Source organism: Thamnophis sirtalis, unplaced genomic scaffold (assembly GCF_051295495.1).
Source record: "Thamnophis sirtalis isolate CommonGarterSnake01/CBP01778 unplaced genomic scaffold, rThaSir2_p1.2 scaffold_1, whole genome shotgun sequence".
NCBI classification, from domain to species: Eukaryota; Metazoa; Chordata; class Lepidosauria; order Squamata; family Natricidae; genus Thamnophis; species Thamnophis sirtalis.
Genome location: NW_028261381.1, coordinates 166,721,078 through 166,741,241, shown reverse-complemented (window position 1 = coordinate 166,741,241; position 20,164 = coordinate 166,721,078). Strand labels below are relative to the sequence as shown.

At 43.7% G+C, this 20,164-nt stretch overlaps 1 protein-coding gene across 1 annotated transcript in view; it reads left to right on the top strand.

Annotated features, from left to right (window-relative positions):
• Window positions 1–20,164, top strand: part of MYO1F (myosin IF) — an 87,567-nt gene that overhangs the window by 28,620 nt on the left and 38,783 nt on the right. The window contains exons 2-10 of the mRNA XM_087703089.1: window positions 3,817–3,954; window positions 5,665–5,754; window positions 6,411–6,505; window positions 11,374–11,461; window positions 14,507–14,596; window positions 17,099–17,230; window positions 18,471–18,605; window positions 18,971–19,103; window positions 19,955–20,151. Coding sequence (XP_087559215.1) covers window positions 3,817–3,954; window positions 5,665–5,754; window positions 6,411–6,505; window positions 11,374–11,461; window positions 14,507–14,596; window positions 17,099–17,230; window positions 18,471–18,605; window positions 18,971–19,103; window positions 19,955–20,151 — 1,098 coding nt within the window. The remainder of the gene's footprint in view (window positions 1–3,816; window positions 3,955–5,664; window positions 5,755–6,410; window positions 6,506–11,373; window positions 11,462–14,506; window positions 14,597–17,098; window positions 17,231–18,470; window positions 18,606–18,970; window positions 19,104–19,954; window positions 20,152–20,164) is intronic.

Sequence of the window (20,164 nt, the reverse complement as noted above, 5' to 3'; positions counted from 1 at the left end):
ATCTATCTATCTATCTATCTATCTATCTATCTATCTATCTATCTATCTATCTATCTATCTATCTATAGATGAGAACAAGATGAAGAGAACTTGTAAATATTTCCCAAAAATAAATATTATATGTGTCAGGGTTCCAAGTAACACCCCCAACGAAAGACTCTGAGACTTGAGTTTCCTCAAAGTTTCATTTTATTAGAGATGTCATATTGGCAAATCTGGGAAAACCCGAATCTGAAAGCTTCCAGGTTTTCCCCACTCAAAAGAAAGTCCAAGTCCCTGCCCCAACACCCACATGTCAGTCACATGGCCCAATCAGGCACCGTCCCAACTGGAGATGCCTCCCAGTCACGCCACTCCAGATGCAGGACAAGATGACCTTGACTTTCTGAGAAAGGAATATTGTTTTGACTATATATCTCCCATATTCCATTTACGTAATTCCCCTCTCCCATTTTTCCACAATAGAAAATGTGGCAGGCTTCCAGGCCTGACAGTATGCCAACAGAGTCATTTTCTTATGAGATGGACAGCTATACAATTATGATAAATAAAAATAATGGGATTTCTCATATAAAGAAATAAAGGTAATAAGAAAGGGACGCCCAGGAGGGGGGATAATAGTTCTGTTGTTTCAGTTGTAAAACGTCCTTTGTTATACTTGATACATCCTCAGCCTTTTTCATCATGTAAAGTATGCTCCCCAGCTGCTCTAAAGCTTTTGATTTTTCTTCAAGTACTGTAACAAGCTTGGATATGTTGCAAGCTCAGGAGGAATTCACACATCCCACCAGAAATGTGGCTCACAGTTTCAGGTTCTTGTCCTTACATTTTCCCTCTTTCTTCTTCAAACATAATCAACAGAAACCCTTATCATTTAGAATAGAATAATAGAATTGGAAGGGACCTTGGAGGTCTTCTAGTCCAACCCCCTGCCTAGGCAGGAAACCTTATACGGTTTCAGACAAATGGCTATCCAGCATCTTCTTAAAGACTTCCAGTGTTGGAGCATTCACAACTTCTGAAGACAAGCTGTTCCACTGATTAATTGTTCTCACTGTCAGGAAATTTCTCCTCAGTTCTAAGTTACTTCTCTCCTTGATTAGTTTCCACCCATTGCTTCTTGCTCTATCCTCAGGTGCCTTGGAGAATAGTTTGACTCCCTCTTCTTTGTGGCAACCCCTGAGATATTGGAACACTGCTATCATGTCTCCCCTAGTCCTTCTTTTCATTAAACTAGACATACCCAGTTCCTGCAACCGTTCGTCATGTGTTTTAGTCTCCAGTCCCCTAATCATCTTTGTTGCTCTTCTCTGCACTCTTTCTAGAGTCTCCACATCTTTTCTACATCATGGCAACCAAAACTGAATGCAGTGTGACCTTACCAAGGCATTATAAAGTGGTATTTAACACTTCACGTGATCTTGATTCTATCCCTATGTTTATGTAGCCTAGAACTGTGTTGGGTTTTTTGGCAGTTGCTGCACACGGCTGGCTCATATTTAAATGGTTGTCCACTAGGACTCCAAGATCCCTCTCACAGTTACTACTATTGAGGAAGGTACCACCTATATTGTACCTGTGCATTTCGTTTTTCTTGCCTAAATGTAGAACCTTACTCTTTTCACCATTGAATTTCATTTTATTAGATAGTGCCCAATGTTCAAGTTTGTCAAGATCCTTCTGTATCTTAAGCCTGTCTTCTGGAGTGTTGGCTATTCCTGCCAGCTTGGTGTCATCTGCAAATTTGATGAGTTCCCCATTTATTCCCTCATCCAAATCATTGATGAAGATGTTGAAGAGTACTGGGCCTAAAACAGAGTGCGGTTGGTCAGCCACTTACGAAGCCATCTGGTGATGCTGTTCAACCCACATTCTTCTACTTTATCTAGTAGTAGGTTATGGTCTACCTTGTCAAATGCCTTACTGAAGTCCAAGTAAACTATATCAACGGCATTCCTCTGGTCCATTAATTTTGTCACTTTGTTAAAGAATGCAATAAGATTAGTCTGGCATGATCTGTTTTTGACAAACTCGTGTTGGCTTTTGGCTATTACTTTGTTTGCTTCTAGGTATTCGCTAATTCGTTGCTTGATTATCTTTTCCAGAATCTTTCCTGGTATTGAGGTCAGGCTGATAGGTCTATAGTTTCCTGGATCTATTTTTTTCCCTTTTTCGTTGAAGATGGCAACCACATCAGCTCTTTTCCAGTCCTCTGGCAGTTCCCCGGTACTCCAGGATTTCTGAAAGATATAGTTCAGTGGTTCTGAGATCTCATCTGCTAGTTCCTTCAAAACCCTGGGGTGTAATCCGTCCGGTCCTGGTGATTTGAACTCGTCTAGGGTAGACAGGTGCTCACTTACCATTTTCTGCCCTATTTCAACTTGTGTTCCTAATCTGATGTTTGTGGTGCTGTTTTTGATAGGTTGGACTGTTTTATCCCTTTGTGTAAAGACAGATACAAAAAATGAGTTAAATAGTTCTGCTTTCTCCCTGTTGCTTGTCACCTTCTTGTCACTTTCTCCCAGCAATGGACCAATTGTTTCCTTAACTTTGTTCTTGTTTTTAACATGTTGGAAGAAGTGTTGTTATTTTTTACTTTTGTGGCAAGCCTTTCTGCATTGTGAGCCTTAGCTTTCCTCACTTTATCGGGCTATTTGCTCGGGCTATTTGCTGATATTCCCCCTCTTTCCACTTTTTATACTTATCTTTTTTTGTCTTTCGATTTGTCAGAGAGTTCTTTATGCAGCTATGCTGGTTTCTTTTGGGAGCTGTTATTTTTCTTCTCCATTGGTATTGTGCTAGACTGGGCTTTTGTAATCTGATTTTTCAAAATTTCCCAAGCTTCTTGAGTTGTTTTCCCCTTGAGGATGATTGGATTAAAGATTAAAGATTAAAACCAGAGGTGCCAAATAAAAGCTCTATTTCCAAAACCTGAAGATATACAAAGGTTAGGGTTAGGATTAGGGTGGTTTATTACAAATGCAATTTTAGTTTTTTTAAAAAATCTGCAAGATTTACATGTTACATGTAATCCCTTTTTATAACCACAATTGAGCCTAAGGTTCCTATTGCTAAACAAGGCAGTTATTAAGCGAGTCGTGCCCACATTTTATGACTTGTTTGGCACTGTCGTTAAACAAATCTTTGCCGTTGTTAAGTGAATCATGATATCATTTACTTGACAGAAGCTCGCTAGAAAGGTTTCAGGTGACAATCCCAGCACCCCAGGATGCTGCAACTATCATAAATACATGCTATTTGCCAACCACCTGAAATTTGATCACATGACTATGGGGAATGCTGCAACAGTCGTAAATATAAGAATGGTCATACGTCACTTTTTTAGTGCTGTTGTAATTTGAATGGTCATTAAACAAATGGTTGTATAGAGTGGTGTGGTGGCCTAGAGGTGGAACTCTCAACTCACAATCACAAGGCTGTGAGTTCGATCCTAGGGAGAGGCAGATATTTTTCTCTTTGGGCACACTGAGAATATATCTGCTGAACAAAACTCCGCATTGGCGACAAGAATGGCATCCGGCCATTAAAACACACTGCTAGCTCCATTCAGTTGCCCAGACTCCACCCCGCAAGGGATTAAGGGGTCGTTAGAAGAAGATGGTGATTAAACGAATGGTTGTAAGTTGAGGACTACCTGTATCTCATACTTCTTCAACCAGGTGTCTTCCAGGTGTGTTGGCTATAACTCCATCCACTCCAGCCTGAGCAAAGAAGAATTGATTGATCACTAATGTAATCCAGAGTTACTTTCTCATGGATTAAATCTCTTTTTTTTCTTCTTCTTCTCTCTTAAAGGGCAGCAAGGAACGCTTTCATTGGCAAAGCCACAATGTCAAACAGAGCGGGGTGGATGACATGGTCTTGCTCTCCAAAATTCATGAAGATGCCATCGTGGAAAATCTGAAGAAACGTTACATGGATGATTATATTTTCGTATCCTTTTATCCAGTGGTGAAAGCTAATTTTTTGCCACCGGTTCTGTGGGCGTGGCTTGGAGAGGGCATGTGACCGGGTGGGCGTGGCCAACTTTCCCCCACTTTTTAAAGCATTTTTTTCCCTGCCGGTTCGGTCGAATAGGTTGTAAAAAAATGCTTTAAAAAGTGAAATAAAGAGGGTTCAGCGATCGCGCACTCACAGATGATCCGCACAATCATCAGAACCATTTCTCCCCCCCCCCACACACACACTTTTTAAAGCATTTTTTTACTACTGGTTCCAGCGAATAGTTTACAAATGCTTTAAAAATGAAAAAAAAAAAGCTTCCGACGATCACACAGCAAAACTGAGTGTCACAGAACCTTTTTTCCCCTCCATTTTTAAAGCTTTTTTTTTTACTACTGGTTCTAGTGAACTGGTCAGAACCAGTAGCATTTCATCCCTGCTTTTATCCTTATTTTAAAGAGGGGGGGGTAGAATGATGAGAGGGGATATTGAAAGGATCAATTGAGTACATTTGATCAGAAAAAGCCTTTTGTTCCGTCAACCATTGTGAGAACTGTAATGGAGCCTGCCTGCTTTTCCGGCTGTTGTTACATGAAACCATTGTTCGTGAGGTTGAGGGTGGGGTTTGCCAAAAACTGGAAGTCAATACCAGTTTTCAGCAAAAAATCTCATAAATTATGGGCACATGACTGCAGGACGCTGCAAACCGCCATGAATGCAGGCTGGTTGCCAGGCATCTGAAATGCGGACATGTGATCACAGAACGGGCAGCCATTGGAAGTTCAGAACTGGGTTATAACTACCTAGAGCCGTGGTGGCGCAGTGGTTAGAATAGGGTACTGCAGGCTACTTCTGCTGACTGCAGGCTGCCTGCAATTCGAGTCTCACCGGCTCAAGGTTGACTCAGCCTTCCATCCTTCTGAGATGGGTAAAATGAGGAGCCAGATTGTTGGGGACTCTGTAAACCGTTTAGAGAGGGCTGTAAATGCACTGTGAAGCAGTAATATAAGTCTAAGTGCTATTGCTATTTGGGAGGGGCGGTCATAACTTCTAACAGTCACTAAGCAACTGGTCATAAGTCAAGGACTACCTATATGGTACCTATATAAGGTTCCAGGTTGTTGCGGGCAATATGCTGACTCTGTAAACTGCTTAGAGAGGGCTGTAAAAGCACTTGAAGCAGTCTACGTGCTATTGCTATATGTATACATATATCTATATCCGCATATAGAGCCAAGAGCCAAGGTGGCGCAGTGGTTAAATGCAGCACTGCAGGCGACTGCTAGATCAGCAGGTCAGCGGTTCAAATCTCACCGGCTCAGGGTTGACTCAGCCTTCCATCCTTCCGAGGTGGGTAAAATGAGGACCCAGATTGTTGGGGGCAATATGCTGACTCTCTGTAAACCGCTTAGAGAGGCCTGAAAGGCCTATGAAGCGGTATATAAGTCTACTGCTATTGCTATAATATAAGTCTATATTCAGGCATGAAGACAAAGGATCTGCAGTTAGGAAAGTGTCTATGGATATCTTGCAGGTATAGTTTGATATCTCAATATTCCCACTTTTTCAGTGCACGTTGTCTGGCCTACGAGATGTCAGCCGCAGTGGCTGCAAATCTCTGGGTTTTTGCGCCCAAACATTTTTAAAGAAATCACAGGACCTTTTTTTTTTTTTTCTGGACCTTAATAAAGCAATGCTCAGACCTATATTGGACCAGTCCTTATATCTGTCAACCCCTTTAAGCAGATGCCCTACTTCACAGATCGAGAAATTGAACTCTATCAAGGAGCGGTGAGTTTATTCAATGAGAAAAATGAATATAAGAGCCAAGAAATCTGAACGATCCCATTCCTTGAATTTCTTACAATCTATTTTGTTATCCAGTTACATTTTTAATTCACCCAGTAAAATGGTTTGTATAACGATATCACTCTTTCTTCCAAAACCTTTGAGAAAGGCTGGTGAAAATAACGATTTGATCTAAGATTTTGCAAATTAAAGCAAGAAACGTAGAAGAACTATTGCATTACATCAGGTTGCAGGTATTATCCAGCAAATCAGGATGATACATTACATTGATTTTTGGTATGATCCCCAGAAATGCTGGTTTTATTTCAATTTTATGTCCCTTTAAATCCATGAGCTCAGATTAATTCATGTATGTTATCAATCAATTCAGTTTATCGAAATCACAGACTAGCACAAATTCATGTACGTAATCTGTTTATTTATTACAATGTAATATGTTTAATTAAATTTAATTGCTTCATGTGGTGTGGTGGGAATTTTCTCCCCTGTTTGTTATTAGGCCATTTGCAGGAGTCAAAAAGTAAAAATCACTGTAAACATAAAGCCCTTTTATATATATATTAGAAACAAGAAAGTAAAACTCAAACCATGAATACAAAGATTAATTCCTGACTGTGGACCTCCGATTTATATTCTAGGCTCAGTATGAGAATCCACCTCACATCTATGCTCTCACAGACAACATGTACCGCAATATGCTCATTGATGGAGAGAATCAATGTGTCATCATCAGGTAAATTTCATATTGACAAAAGAGAATATTTGTAGCCCATGCAGGGTCCTTAGCACTGTCTGAGCTTGGTGGTTTTCTTGCAGACATTTCATTACCAAACTAGGTAACATCATCAGTGCTAAAAGGGTTTGCTCTTATTTTTATACACTGGCGTCTCGCGCTGCCAGTGTTGGTGGGAGTGTTCTTGGTGGTTCCTTGATTAGACTGTTATTTACTGCTAGCTTGTTTATTTGCACTTGTAGTTCCTTGATTTGGGATATTGTTTCTTCTTGATTGTTGGTTTCGTCTTAATCTTGACGTTAATCTGTGCTCGTGGAGACTGGCTGCTGGTGAGGAAATTGTTGGAAGGAATGTCCTTCTGGGTTCAGTTCCAAGTAGGGAGAAAGACACTGGAAACATGGAGACTGCTTGGAAAGATGGTTTTTAATGGTGGACAGGACCACATGGCTTGAGGTCCTGGGAGGGGAGGGGGATCACATGCCTTGAAGAACTTGGGGGGAAAAAGGGAAGAGATGCTGAGAGAGCCTGAGTTTTAGACCCTCTCTTGGGCCGCGCCTTGGAGCTTCCTGTTCCTGTGTAAGAAATATATTCTGATTGGTGGTCAGACTCCCAGGCGTCGGGGGTCTTAGCTAACTTTGTAGGCTGTCTGTGTCCCAGGCTTGGTTGAGCCTTTCTGGCTGATGTAATCTTCCCAGATGCCATGTGGTGAGATGGATAGAGGGCTAATCCTATGATGTCCTGAGGGCCATGTCTCTTGTGCTGCAGATGAGCTGGCTCAGGCCTTAATGGCCCATTGACAAAGGTGGGGAGAGGCTGAGTTTCTGCCTCCCTTTTAGGGGAATTATTCTGCCCTTTTTAATATTTCCTAAAATATTTTATTTTCCTAAGAGAGGGGCGGGTGCTAACTTCCTACACGTTGTTTGGATCTTTTTGTTTCCTTTTGGGTGTTTGGATTGTCTCTTTTGAGTGGTATGTATGTAGAGGGTTTTTATCTCTATACTTGGAGATACAAACAATATGTACATACTACTGTAGGAAGTTATCACCCAGCCCTCTCCCAGAAAAATGAAATATCCTAGGAAATATTGAAAAGGCAGAATATTACATTTCCCTGGGTGTGAAAAGAAAGAAACATGTTTTAAAGACAGAATAGCTCCCTGCAGCTTCCTGCCCATCCCCCTTTGTCAATGGACCATTAAGATGCCCAAGCTAGTCCACTTTACATAATAAAGACTTCACCAGCAGCTCCAGGGGGATGGGATTAAGACATGATTAGCCTTTACCCACTCACCACATGGCACCTGAGAACTCAACCAAACCTGGATTCAAAATGCAGCCTAGAAAGTTGCCCCTGCATGGCCCCATGGGAGTCTCACAACCAATCAGAATACAAAATCAAGATCAAAGGCCACAGAGGGCATAAAACCAGGGACTTTCATCATCTCAGCCCTTCTCTCTTCTTCTCCACCAACATTGAAGCATGTGATCTCCCTTTTCTGTTCTGGACTCAAGCCATGTGGTCCTGTCCACCATTAAACCATCTTTCCAAGCAGCCTCCATGTCTCCAGTGTCTTTTTCCCCACTTGGAGCCGAACCCGGAAAGACGTTTCTTTCAACACTACTCACGAGAGCACCAAGGACGCCACAAACTGCAGATTGCAAGGACCAGTAATTAGACTGATGGGTGCTGTATTCAGGAAGGCCTGGACTGGGGAACAGACGCATACAACACAGGGGGTCAGAAAAGTCAAGATGGCAGTCAGAACTGTGCAATAGAAGCCCTTATGGTGGGTCTTCTTGAACTCCTCTCTGCAAATGTTCCTGGACTATCCCATCTTTGCACTTAAAGTAGGAAGATCCTGAAACTTGTGAATCTATAAGCAAGAACCTCGGTCTGCTTGACTAGCAGATCAGGATGCCAAAGGAACCGCCTTTTTGTTTATTTATTAAATTTATGCAGCTGTCTATCTCACCAGAAATGTGTTGCGGCCCACCAGCAGCCAGCGGAGCTGTTAGCAGAGTCGGACAGAGAGGAGGTTGGGGAGGAACATGGGCCAGTCCTGGGGGGTGGGTGGGGGTGTTGAGGAAAGCTCAGACGAGGGCTCTGCGTCAGAGGCAGACAGTGAGTTAGACAGCAGTGAGGCAGAAGAACAGCTGGAGCCTGTTCCCAGTGTGCACCTGCGCAGAGACAAGAACAATAAGAAAGCAGGGTCCATTTAAGAGTAAAGCCACACCTTGGAGGTTATTGGCCCCTCCCATTGGAAACAAAAGAGGAGGGAAGTGGGAGGGGGCTTTTGCAGGGTCGTGTCAAGAGTGGAAAGTTCTGTTGGTGATTATAAGAGACTCTGTGCCAAGATTTGCTCTGCCCTGTGTTTGAAAACTAGTTATCTGTCAACGCTCCAAACGAGATAAGGTGTGTGTGGATAAACATTCCTCTGAAACCCTGTTTGCTAAAGTACTCTACAGAGTATTTTAATTTTCTTAAATAAATTTATCCAACTATAGGTAGGCCTCGGTTGAGGACCACAATTGGTATAGGTGTTTTGGTCATTAAGTGGTGTGGTTGTAAAGGAAGTTGTCAAGCAACCAGATCTGATTTTATGACAATTTTTACTGCAGTTGTTAAGCAAATCGTGTGATCTTTAAATGAATCACGCAATCATTTAAGTGTATCTGATTTTTCCCATGGAAGTGGCGTGGCAGAAACAATTGGGAAGGTCACAAATCACAATTGTGTGACCGCAGGACACTGCGATTGTTGCAAATACAAGGTAGCTGCCAAGTGCCCAAATCATGGTCATGTGACTAAGCAGGGAGAGCAATGGTCATACCTTTTGGGACCGGCTGTGTCACTTTTTTCAGGATTGCTGTAACTTTGAACTGTTGTTAAACGAATAGTTGTAAGGTGAGGATTACCTGTATTCCATTATTTCTTCTTGCTGTTAAGCAGCCTACCTGCCTGCCTATCCAACCCTCCTTCCCTCCTTCCCTCCTTCCTTCCTTCCTTCCTTCCTTCCTTCTCTCCTTCCTTCCTTCCTTCCTTCCTTCCTTCCTTCCTTCCTTCCTTCCTTCCTTCTTCCTTCCTGAAGAATAATCCACTGAGATTCCAAGCCAGGAGAGAAAAATGCTGGAAATAAAAGGAAAGAACGTCTCTGTTTATTTGATTTTCGAGAAATTTCAGTGACAGCAGCATGTTTCTGGGGTGGCTGACCATTGGCTGGGTGAGTGGGTGCATTTTTATAGGTTTGGTGATTGAAATGCTCCAGTGGGGGTTGTGCAATGTAGTGAGCCTTGTGCCTTTTGCTATTCCAATGGCGACTGGGTAATCCTATTGTGCCCTAAAGGTCATGTCTTGTCCTTACAATTTAGATGGGGAAATGTAAATTCTTAATCCCATCAGCTCCAGCCTTCTGTGAGAGCTGTGGCTGAAGGCATTTTGTTTATGAATAGGATAACCTTAATAGGTACTGTTGAAAGAAATGTCCTTCTGGGTTCAGCTCCAAGTGGAGAAGAAGACACTGGAGACATGGAGGCTGCTTGGAAAGATGGTTTATTGTTGGACAGGGCCACATGGCTTGAGCCCTGAACAGAAAAGGTGATCACATGCTTCAATGTTGGTGGAGAAGAGAAGAGAAGGGCTGAGGGAGGGGCTTGCTAGGCTTTTTATACCCTGTTTAGTCCCACCTCTCTGTTTCCTGTTCCTGTGTAAGAAATGTATTCTGATTGGTTGTCAGACTCCCATGGTGCCATGCAGGGGGCTACTCTCTAGGCTGTTTTGAATCCAGGTATGAGTTCTCAGATGCCATGTGGAGAGTTGAGTAATATCCCTTCCCCCCTGCAGCTGCAGTGGAGAAGTCTTTATTATGTAAAGTGGGCTAGCCTGGCCTTCTCAATGGCCTATTGACAAAGTGGGGATGGGCAGGAAGCTACAGGCAACTATTCTGTCTTTTAAAGCATGTTTCTTTCTTTTCACATCAAGAGAAATATTCTGCCTTTTCAATATTTCCTAGGATATTTCATTTTTCTGGGAGAAGGTTGGATGATAACTTCCCACAGTACAAAATATCCATCTCCAAAGACTTGAGGCTTCTGCTTGAGGCTATGGCAGGAAGACTGGAGTTGCTTGCTGACTTTGTTAAGATTTTTCTCTATTTCTCCTTTGGGAAAATATAATACTCTGTCTCTTTTAATATTCCCCAAAATATTTCATTCTCTAGGAGGGGGCTTCCCTTCTTCCCTCCCTCCCTCCCTCCCTCCCTCCCTCCCTCCCTCCCTCCCTTCCTTCTATACATCCATCTACAAAGCCACAGGGGTATGCTTCAGAGTTGGGTTGCTCCCGGTTTGGCCTGGACCAGGCGAACCATTAGTGGCGATGGCGGGAGGCTCCGCTCACCCGCCCTGACTCTTCTGCGCATGAGCAAACGGGTAGCACCAAACTCTGGTATGCCTGATGATGCAGTTGAATATTCCATTCATCTTGTGTGAAAAAGTTGAGGATTAAGCACAAATATTTTGTATATTTTGTTCTAACTCTTTTAATGCAAAAATCGGTGAAAGGTAGCATCAGCTATTTGGAATTTAGCAGCAAGATCTAAAGAGGTTCTCAGGAGCAACAGTCTTGAGGACCTTTCAGGATATCAAAAGGGGGGGGAGATAATCTAATTTCAGGGGGAAGGATGTTCCCTAAGGTGGCAGCCACAGCAGAGAAGGTGCGTTTCATAGAACACACCAAAGGGATCTCCCTAGCTGTGGGTACCCCTAGCATGCCTTCTCTGCCAGACCTAATGGGGCATTTACATTCCTGTCCTCTCTGCTTTCTAAATTCATCCTATTTCGCCCCATTTTACAGCATGTCTGTTTATTTTTAGTGGTGAAAGTGGTGCTGGGAAAACAGTGGCTGCAAAATACATCATGGGATACATTTCCAAGGTGTCGGGAGGAGGCGAAAAGGTGCAGGTAAGAGTGAAGAGCAACGGGCTTGCATTCTCTTCTCTTCCTTCTTCCAATTCTGTTTTTTTGTGTGTGTTTTTGTTTTTTACTTTTCTCTTTCACTTCATTGTGCAGGCAGAACAAAATCCGATTCTTTTATTTCAGAAGTCTCCTGTATGTCCATCAAGTTTTACAAGCGTTACCTGCCTCTCAGGTGACTCCCAGAATTCCTAGTCTACCCAGGAATTCTGGGAGTCGTCATCCCAACATATTGGGAAGGCATCAGGCTGGTATAGGGCAAGGCCTTAGACATTTAGGTATTTTAGGTATTTATTGGGATTTATATGCCGCCCTTTTCCCTGAGGGGACTCAGGGCGGCTTACAACCACAAGGAAGGGGAGGTGCAAGGTCAAAACAAAACAATATGTGAACAACAGAAAAGTAATAAAAACCCAACTTTCATTCAACAGTCAAACACTCGGGCGGGTAATTAGGAGCCTATCCCCAGGCCTGCTGGGAGAGCCAGATCTTGAGGGCTGCGCGGAAGGTCTGGATAGTGGTGAGGGTGCGGATCTCCATGGGGAGCTCGTTCCACAGGGTCGGGGCAGCAACAGAAAAGGCTCTCCTCCGCGTGGTCGCCAGTCGGTATTGACTGGCGGATGGGATTCGGAGGAGGCCCAGTCTGTGCGATCTAATTGGTCGATTTAGGGAGGTAATCGGCAGAAGGCCAGATCCACTACCATGGAGTGCTTTAAAGGTGGTCATCAGTATCCTGAAGCGCACCCGGAGACCAACAGGTAGCCAGTGCAGCTCGCGGAGGACAGGTGTAACGTGGGCGAACCGTGGTGCGCCCACTATCACTCGCGCGGCTGCATTTTGGACTAACTGTAGTCGCCGGATGCACTTCAGGGGCAACCCCATGTAGAGCCCATTGCAGTATTCCAGTCTAGAGATCACAAGGGCTCGAGTGACTGCTGTGAGAGCCCCCCGATCTAAGTAGGGTCGCAACTGGCGGACCAGGCGAACCTGGGCAAATGCCCCCCTGGTCACAGCCGACAGCTGGTGATCAAAAGTCAGCTGTGGATCCAGGAGGACTCCTAAGTTGCGGACCCCATCTGAGGGGTATAGAATTTGACCCCCCAGTCTAAGCGTTGGTGTATTAGCCAAATTATTGGGGGGGAAACACAACAGCCACTCGGTCTTATCCGGGTTGAGTACCAGTTTGTTAGCACTCATCCAGTTCCTAACGGCCTCCAGACCCTGGTTCATCACGTCCACCGCTTCATTGAGTTGGCATGGGGCGGACAGATACAATTGTGTATCGTCCGCATATTGGTGGTATTTTATCCCGTGCCTCCGAATGATCTCGCCCAGCGGTTTCATGTATATGTTAAATAGTAGGGGTGATAGGACCGAACCCTGGGGTACCCCACATGTTAGGGGCCTCAGGGACGATCTCTGCCCCCCAACTAACACCGACTGCGACCTGTCCGAGAGGTAGGAGGAGAACCACCGCAGAACAGTGCCTCCCACTCCCACCTCCCGCAGTCGTCGCAGAAGGATACCATGGTCGATGGTATCGAAAGCCGCTGAGAGGTCCAGGAGAACCAGGATGGACGCATAGCCTCCATCTCTAATTTATAACTCTAATCCTAGAAATGTAAGACGAAAAGGCTGGGAGGCTGATGGGTGACCTGGGCAAGCATCTCAGGATAATGAGTCCCTCCATCTTTGCAGGAGCACCTGTGTGTGGGTGAAAATCAGCAAGATGGAGGTGTGGCATCATAATTGAAATTGTGTACCTTCAGATGCCATATCCACCAGTGGTGGGTTTCAAAAATTGTTGGAACCTACTCTGTGGGTGTGGCCTCCTTTGTGGGAGTGGCTTGCCACCCATGTGACCAGATGGGAGTGGCTTGCCGCCCATGTGACCGGATATGAAATTATGAATTAGTACTTAGGTCGGTCCAAGTAGCTATTCAGAAACTCTGGCATTGAAGCACGCAAGTCTTAAAGCTGTCAAGTTACAAGATCCTGTCCCAGTGGTGGGTTTCAAAATTTTTTGGAACCTCTTCTGTAGGTGTGGCCTGCTTTCTGGGTCCACTGGTGGAACCTCTTCTAACCGGTTTGGTAGATTTGACGAACCGGTTCTACCGAATAGGTACGAACTGGTAGGAACCCACCTCTGATGCCCACCCTCTTGTAGATTCAGATACTCCTGTTCTGTTGATAGATATTAATTTCCTATAATCTTGCAAATTTAGGCTACTTTTTAAATGTTTTATTTTTATTTTATTTTATTGTAATGATTTATATCCAGCCTTTATTATTTTTACAAACAATTCAATGTGGCGACCATATCCAACTCGCCAACTTCCTCCTATTTTCCCCACAACAACCCCATGAGGTGGGTTGGGCTGAGAGAGAATGATTGGTCCTAAGTCACAAAGTCATTAAAGTAGTCGTACAAAATTTGTACGTCTACTTTAATGAGAAGAAGGTACCGGGGTGACATGATAGCAGTGTTCCGATATCTCTCAGAGATGAAGAAGAGGCAGTCAAGCTATTCTCCAAAGCACCTGAGGGCAGGACAAGAAGCAATGGGTGGAAACTAATCAAGGAGAGAAGCAATTTAGAACTGAGGAGAAATTTCCTGACAGTTAGAACAATTAATCAGTGGAACAGCTTGTCTTCAGAAGTTGTGAAAGCCTCAACACTGGAAGTCTTTAAGAAGGTGTTGGATAACCATTTGTCTGAAGAGCTATCTGAGCAGGGGGTTGGACTAGAAGACCTCCAAGGTCCCTTCCAATCCTGTTATTCTATTCTATTCACCCAGCTGCCTTTCATGGCAAAATCAGGACTTGAACACATGATCTCCCGCTTTCTAGCATATTATCTTAACCCCTACACCAAATTGGCTCTGTGAAGTGGCATATAAGTCTAAATGCTATTGCCATCACTATTGTAGCACCAACTACTGAGGCCAATCACTTTTAGCTAACCTTGATTCTATTCCAGCTGGCTCTGTCTGGCCTCCATACAACTTTTTCTTTCCTTTTTTTTTTTTTTTAGCATGTCAAAGACATCATTCTCCAGTCCAATCCATTACTTGAAGCCTTTGGCAACGCCAAGACCGTGAGAAATAATAACTCCAGTCGATTCGTAAGTCTTTGGGTAGAAGAGACATTCTGTTCTGACCTAGGCTTCCCAAGAGCATGAAGGAAATTCCTTGTCCCAACCAAAACCCCGTTTATTAATTTACTGTAAATTTTGCTCATTCACATCCAGCAAAGCCTTTCAAGGGGGGGATTTACGGTCACAGACCTTATCTGGTTTGGAGAGCTGCCAGGCTGATATCTACAAAACTTGGCAAGGAGTCTCGGAGAGTCACAAACTATTTTTTTCCTGCAAACTCCCCTCCCCTTTCGCTCCTCTTTTACTTCCTCTGGGATGTGCCATTCATCGTCCACCTGTGGCCTTACTCCCAAGTCGGCTCCTGTTCTTTAGCTGTTCCCGTCGTCTGGCAACTCTGCGCATGTGCACACTGGGAACAGGCTCCAGCTGTTCGCCTGCCTCACTTATGTCTGACTCTGAAGGCAGCTGATAACTGGCGTACGGCTCTGGCCCCCTCTCTGTCTCTGACACAGAGCTCTCATCAGAGCCTTTCCCAGACTCCAGAACTGGTCCATGTTCCTCCCCAACCTCCTCACTGTCTGAATCTACTGCCAGCTCTGCTGGCTGCTGGTGGGCCACAACATGTTCCTACTATCAATATAAGAAATAGCAGGTTGTTGTATGGGAGCAATATGAGCTGCTGGTGTGGGGAAAAAATGCATTATAGCAGTGTTTCTCAATCTTGGAAACTTTAAAATAATGTGGCATCTGTCTCTCATCTACAAGTATTCTTCAACTTACAACTGTTGAAGTTCTGACAGACTTACCTCACAGGTACTTACAACCCAGATTCAAATTTTGATGGTCAGCCTCCCCCTACGGTTACATGACTGCACTTCAAATGCTCACTAGCTGCCCATGTTTATAGATGTTTGCAGTGCTCCATAGTTGCAGGTTCACATTGTATGTGGTTTTGCCCCAAACCATCACTGACTGTTTGGCAAAACTGCACCCCTAAGGAACCATTTGGTTTGCTTAACCAGCAACCTCCCAAAAAGTCATAACATCAATCATGTGACTGACTCATTTTACAACTGTATTGAGTTACGACCGAAATAGGCAAGCTCTGTTATGGTCATACCTTGGGGTATGTACATATTGAGAAGAATAGAATAGAATAGAATAGAATAGAATAGAATTCTTTATTTAGCCAAGTGTGATTAGACACACAAGGAATTTGTCTCTGGTGCTTAAGCTCTCATACAACAATAGTGATAGATCATTATCATAGTCATTGTAAAAATATATTCATCATAAAACATTAGTTACAACAATGGGGAACTAGAAATACGTCACCCCAACATCTCATTAACAAATATATAAATATAGGGTTTCCTATCTGAGCAGGGGGTTGGACTAGAAGACCTAGGAGCCTCCCTTCCAACTTTCTTATTCTGTCAAAAAATCTCGGGGTGTCTATTTCTAGATCCTCCTGTTTCAGATTTACCCACTATGCCTTCTCTCACGTTGGAGGTTGAAATGTTTTCTGTGTGCACATACACACTCTTGAGAGAGGGAATCGGACCTAAGCAAAGATTAGTGAAACAAGTTGTAGAACTCAAGTAAACTCACCAATATGCCTACCGTTCCTGTCCTACTATTCCCATTTATTTGTATTCATTTCCTTTGTTCATGTCCATGTTCATACTTACATCAGTGGGGAAATTCAGCCGGTTCTACCCAGTTCAGGCGAACTGGTAGTGGCGGGAGGCTCTGCCCACCCACCCGGATGTCATCATGTCCCGTTTTTGGCATTCTGCGCATGTGCGAAAGGTTCTTGCGCATGTGCAGAGGTGGCGCATGTGAGCGAAGTGAGCAAGCTCACGCACTCACATTTGTGAACCGGTAGCAAAGTTAAGTTGATTAAATATCCTGCTATCCTGTACATCAGGGGTGAGTTCCAGCTGCTGCTACTGCCGATTAATTCAGAGATGCACTGCGCACACGCTTCGTGCACCCTTGTGCATGCACAGTGCAGAAAAAAATGCTTATGCGCAGAAGCAAAAAACAAGATGCAGCGTCTACGTCACCACCAAGAGAACCGGTTCAGGGGTGTGGCAGGCCAAGTTACTACCTACTCGCCCAAACCGTTCCGAACCAGTAGGAACCCACCTCTGTTGTACATGTTTGACAAACTAAATAAATAAAAATAAAAATAGTAAGGACCTTTATTTACAGGAAATACATAATAGTCTAACAACCTGATGTGCTTTGTGCACGGGGAAGATAAGCAGAACGAAGTGGTTTCAGATTTGCAATCTCTTAGATCAGTGGTTTTCAGCCATGACAACTTTAAGATGTCTGGACTTCAACTCCCAGAATTCCCCAGCCAGCATGTTGCCAAGGTTGAGAAACACTGACAAAGAGCAGGTAAAGCAAGGAAAACCTCAACTTTGAACCTATGTCCTGCTGCCCCCTTGTGGTCAGTAAGTCATGAGACGCTGAAGCATCTGCACCACTGGATTTGCAACTTCCACTGTCTCATATCAGGGGAAATACTTTGAGATCCAGTTCAGTCGCGGGGGTGAGCCCGACGGAGGAAAAATCTCCAATTTCTTGCTGGAAAAATCCCGAGTGGTGAGCCAAAACGAGAGTGAAAGGAACTTCCACATCTATTACCAGGTAATTGGAAAAATCACAGATACATATGACCATTGGCACAAAAATGCTTGCGCAAACCCACCTGTACATTGGGATGTGACCTATGCTGCTACTACTGATTTACAACCAGTAGTAAATTTGGGGGTGCTTTATTGGTCTGGGTGTTTTTTTTCCCTTTTAAATTGTAAAGTAACATTTTGGAGGAAAAAATGATGATTGATGTATTTAGCTTTGTTCCAGAGAAGAAACACAACCAGGGTTGGTTGTAAATTGAGGTCTACCAGTAGATTAAAAAGTTGACCTGAACAGCATCCCTTGAATTGCTGAAACAGGATTGTGTGCATCAATACACAGTGTGCAATTTTTTTTAAAGATCTTTTGAGATGACCCTCTGCTCAGTTTCCAAAATGTTCTGCATGAGTTGAGTTTGAACTCCCAATGAGAACTATTTGTGGAGAGAGAGTGAGAGAAAGAGAGAGTGAGGAGGAGGAGGAGGAGAGGAGGAGGAGGAGAGGGAAGGAGGGGAGAAAAAGAGGGAGGGATGGAAGGAGGGAGAGTGGGGAGGGGAGGAGGAAGGGACAGGAGAGAGAGAATATCAGAAAGAGGAAGGAAAAGACTGTGACCCGTCAAAACCGCGGTCCACAAAAGCGCGCTTGACGAAAGTGCGCATTTGACGTCATCACAGTGCAACGAAAAAAATTAAAAATTGAAATAAAAATAAAATTAAAGCAAGCCGATTCACATAAAGGTAAGGGTTAGGTTTAGGGTTAGGGTTAGGTTAAGGGTTAGGGTTAGGTTTAGAGCGTTAGGGTTACGTTTAGCGTTAGGTTAAAGGTTAGCGTTAGGTTTAGTGTTAGGTTAAGGGTTAGGTTTAGGGTTAGATTTAGGCTTAGGTTAAGGGTTAGGTTTAGGGTTAGGTTTAGGGTTAGGTTTGGGGGGGTTAGGGTAAGGTTTTCGCTTTATTTTTACATTTATCGATCACAGAGCGATGTTTTCGTCACGCTGTGATGACGTCACGTAAGCGCTTTCGTCGAGCGCGCTTTTGTCTACCGCGGTTTTGTGGTGGAACCGGAAAAGACAGTCAAGGTAGATCAAGGGTCCCATTCATTTTTGTTTCTGAACCCACCAATTGCCTCTCTAAAATTTGGATTCCATGAAATGGCCTTGGAGAGTCTGCAGTCCTTGAAAGAAGTTGCTGACCATGAAGAATTTAACATGGTAATCCATCAGCCTCATGTCTTCCATCTACTTCTTTCTGTAGCTTATTGAAGGTGCTTCCCAAGATCAGAAACACAACCTGGGCATTATGAGTCCAGATTATTATTATTATTTAAGCCAGTCAGAGACCTACAAAGTGGATGGCACAGATGATCGGAGTGAATTCCATGAGACCATGGTAAGGGGCCTTTATTTTACAAAACTCATCGTTAGGGTTTTTTCATGTTTTGAATGCTGCCCAGAATCTATTAGCCAATAAATTTAATATTTTCAGTCATGTCAAACATTGTACATGAAACTCACAGATAATCTTTCTTTCTTTTTCTTTCTTTTTTTCTTTCTTCCCTTCTTTCCCTTCCCTTCCTTCCTCCTTCCCTCCCTCCTTCTCCTTTCTTTCTTTCTTTCTTTCTTTTTCTTTCTTTCTTTTTTCCTCTCTTCCCTTCCTGCTGTCCCTTGCTTTTCTTTTCCTTCCTTCTTACCCCTTCCCTTCTTTTTCTTTTTCCTCTCTCTCTCTCTCTCTCCCTCCTTCCCCTCTCTCTCCAGAATGCCATGGATGTGATTGGCATTACAGGCCAAGATAAGCAACTTGTCCTACAGATTGTAGCTGGTATTCTCCATTTAGGGAATATCAGTTTTGAGGAGAAAGGGAACTACGCCCAAGTGGAGAATTCAGACTGTGAGTAGCTACCAGTTAATGGGGATACATTCATTAATCTGTGAATATTAATTCTGACATGGTCGACGGTAATGTGAAGAACCATAAAGATGAGCTTGTAAAAAATATGTGCTGATGGTTACAAAAACTTGTTTTAACACCAGGAAAAGAAGAAAAGGTTAGGGGGAAAAAAATCAAAGGCTGTGTCTTAATTAAGTGAATGGTTGTAAATCAAGGATTATTTGTACTCCAGTGATTTAGGGAGGTATCTGTCTGAACTACTTCCAAATATTATCTCTTCTGGATTTTAACAGATCCTATATATCTCCATCAAGGTCATTTTCTTTACTCCCTACACATGTCCCTAATTCAAGGCATTGAAACATGAGCAAATGTTATAGATGAAGACATATCCTCTTCTCCAGAGATGGTTTATGGTTTATGGTTTTATTATTTATAGGCCGCCCTTTTCCCTGAGGGGACTCAGGGCGGCTTACAATATATAGGGAGGGGAGTACAAGACAGTAAGACATAAAACAATACATAAGTAAAAACAGTACACAACATTCATCATTCGGGTGGGGACGGATTACGATCTTTATCCCCAGGCCTGACGGGATAGCCAGGTCTTGAGGGCTGTGCGGAAGGTCTGGACGGTGGTGAGGGTACGAATCTCCATGGGGAGATCGTTCCAAAGGGTCGGAGCTACTACTGAAAAGGCTCTCCTCCGTGTAGTTGCCAGTCGACACTGACTGGCGGATGGAACTCGGAGGAGGCCTAATCTGTGCGATCTAATAGGTCGTAAGGAGGTAATTGGCAGGAGGCGGTCTCTCAAGATGCCAAAGGAGTCTTTTTCCATTTCCCCACTCCAGTGCTAGCTTTTCCTGCCTATCTTTTGGGAATCGACAAGGACCGCCTAGATGAGAAGCTCACCAGTCGAAAAATGGACAGCAAATGGGGTGGCCGGTCAGAGTCCATTAACGTAACCCTCAATGTAGAACAAGCATCTTATACGCGCGATGCCTTAGCCAAAGGCCTATATTCCCGGGTCTTCGACTTCCTTGTTGAGGTATGCAACCTTG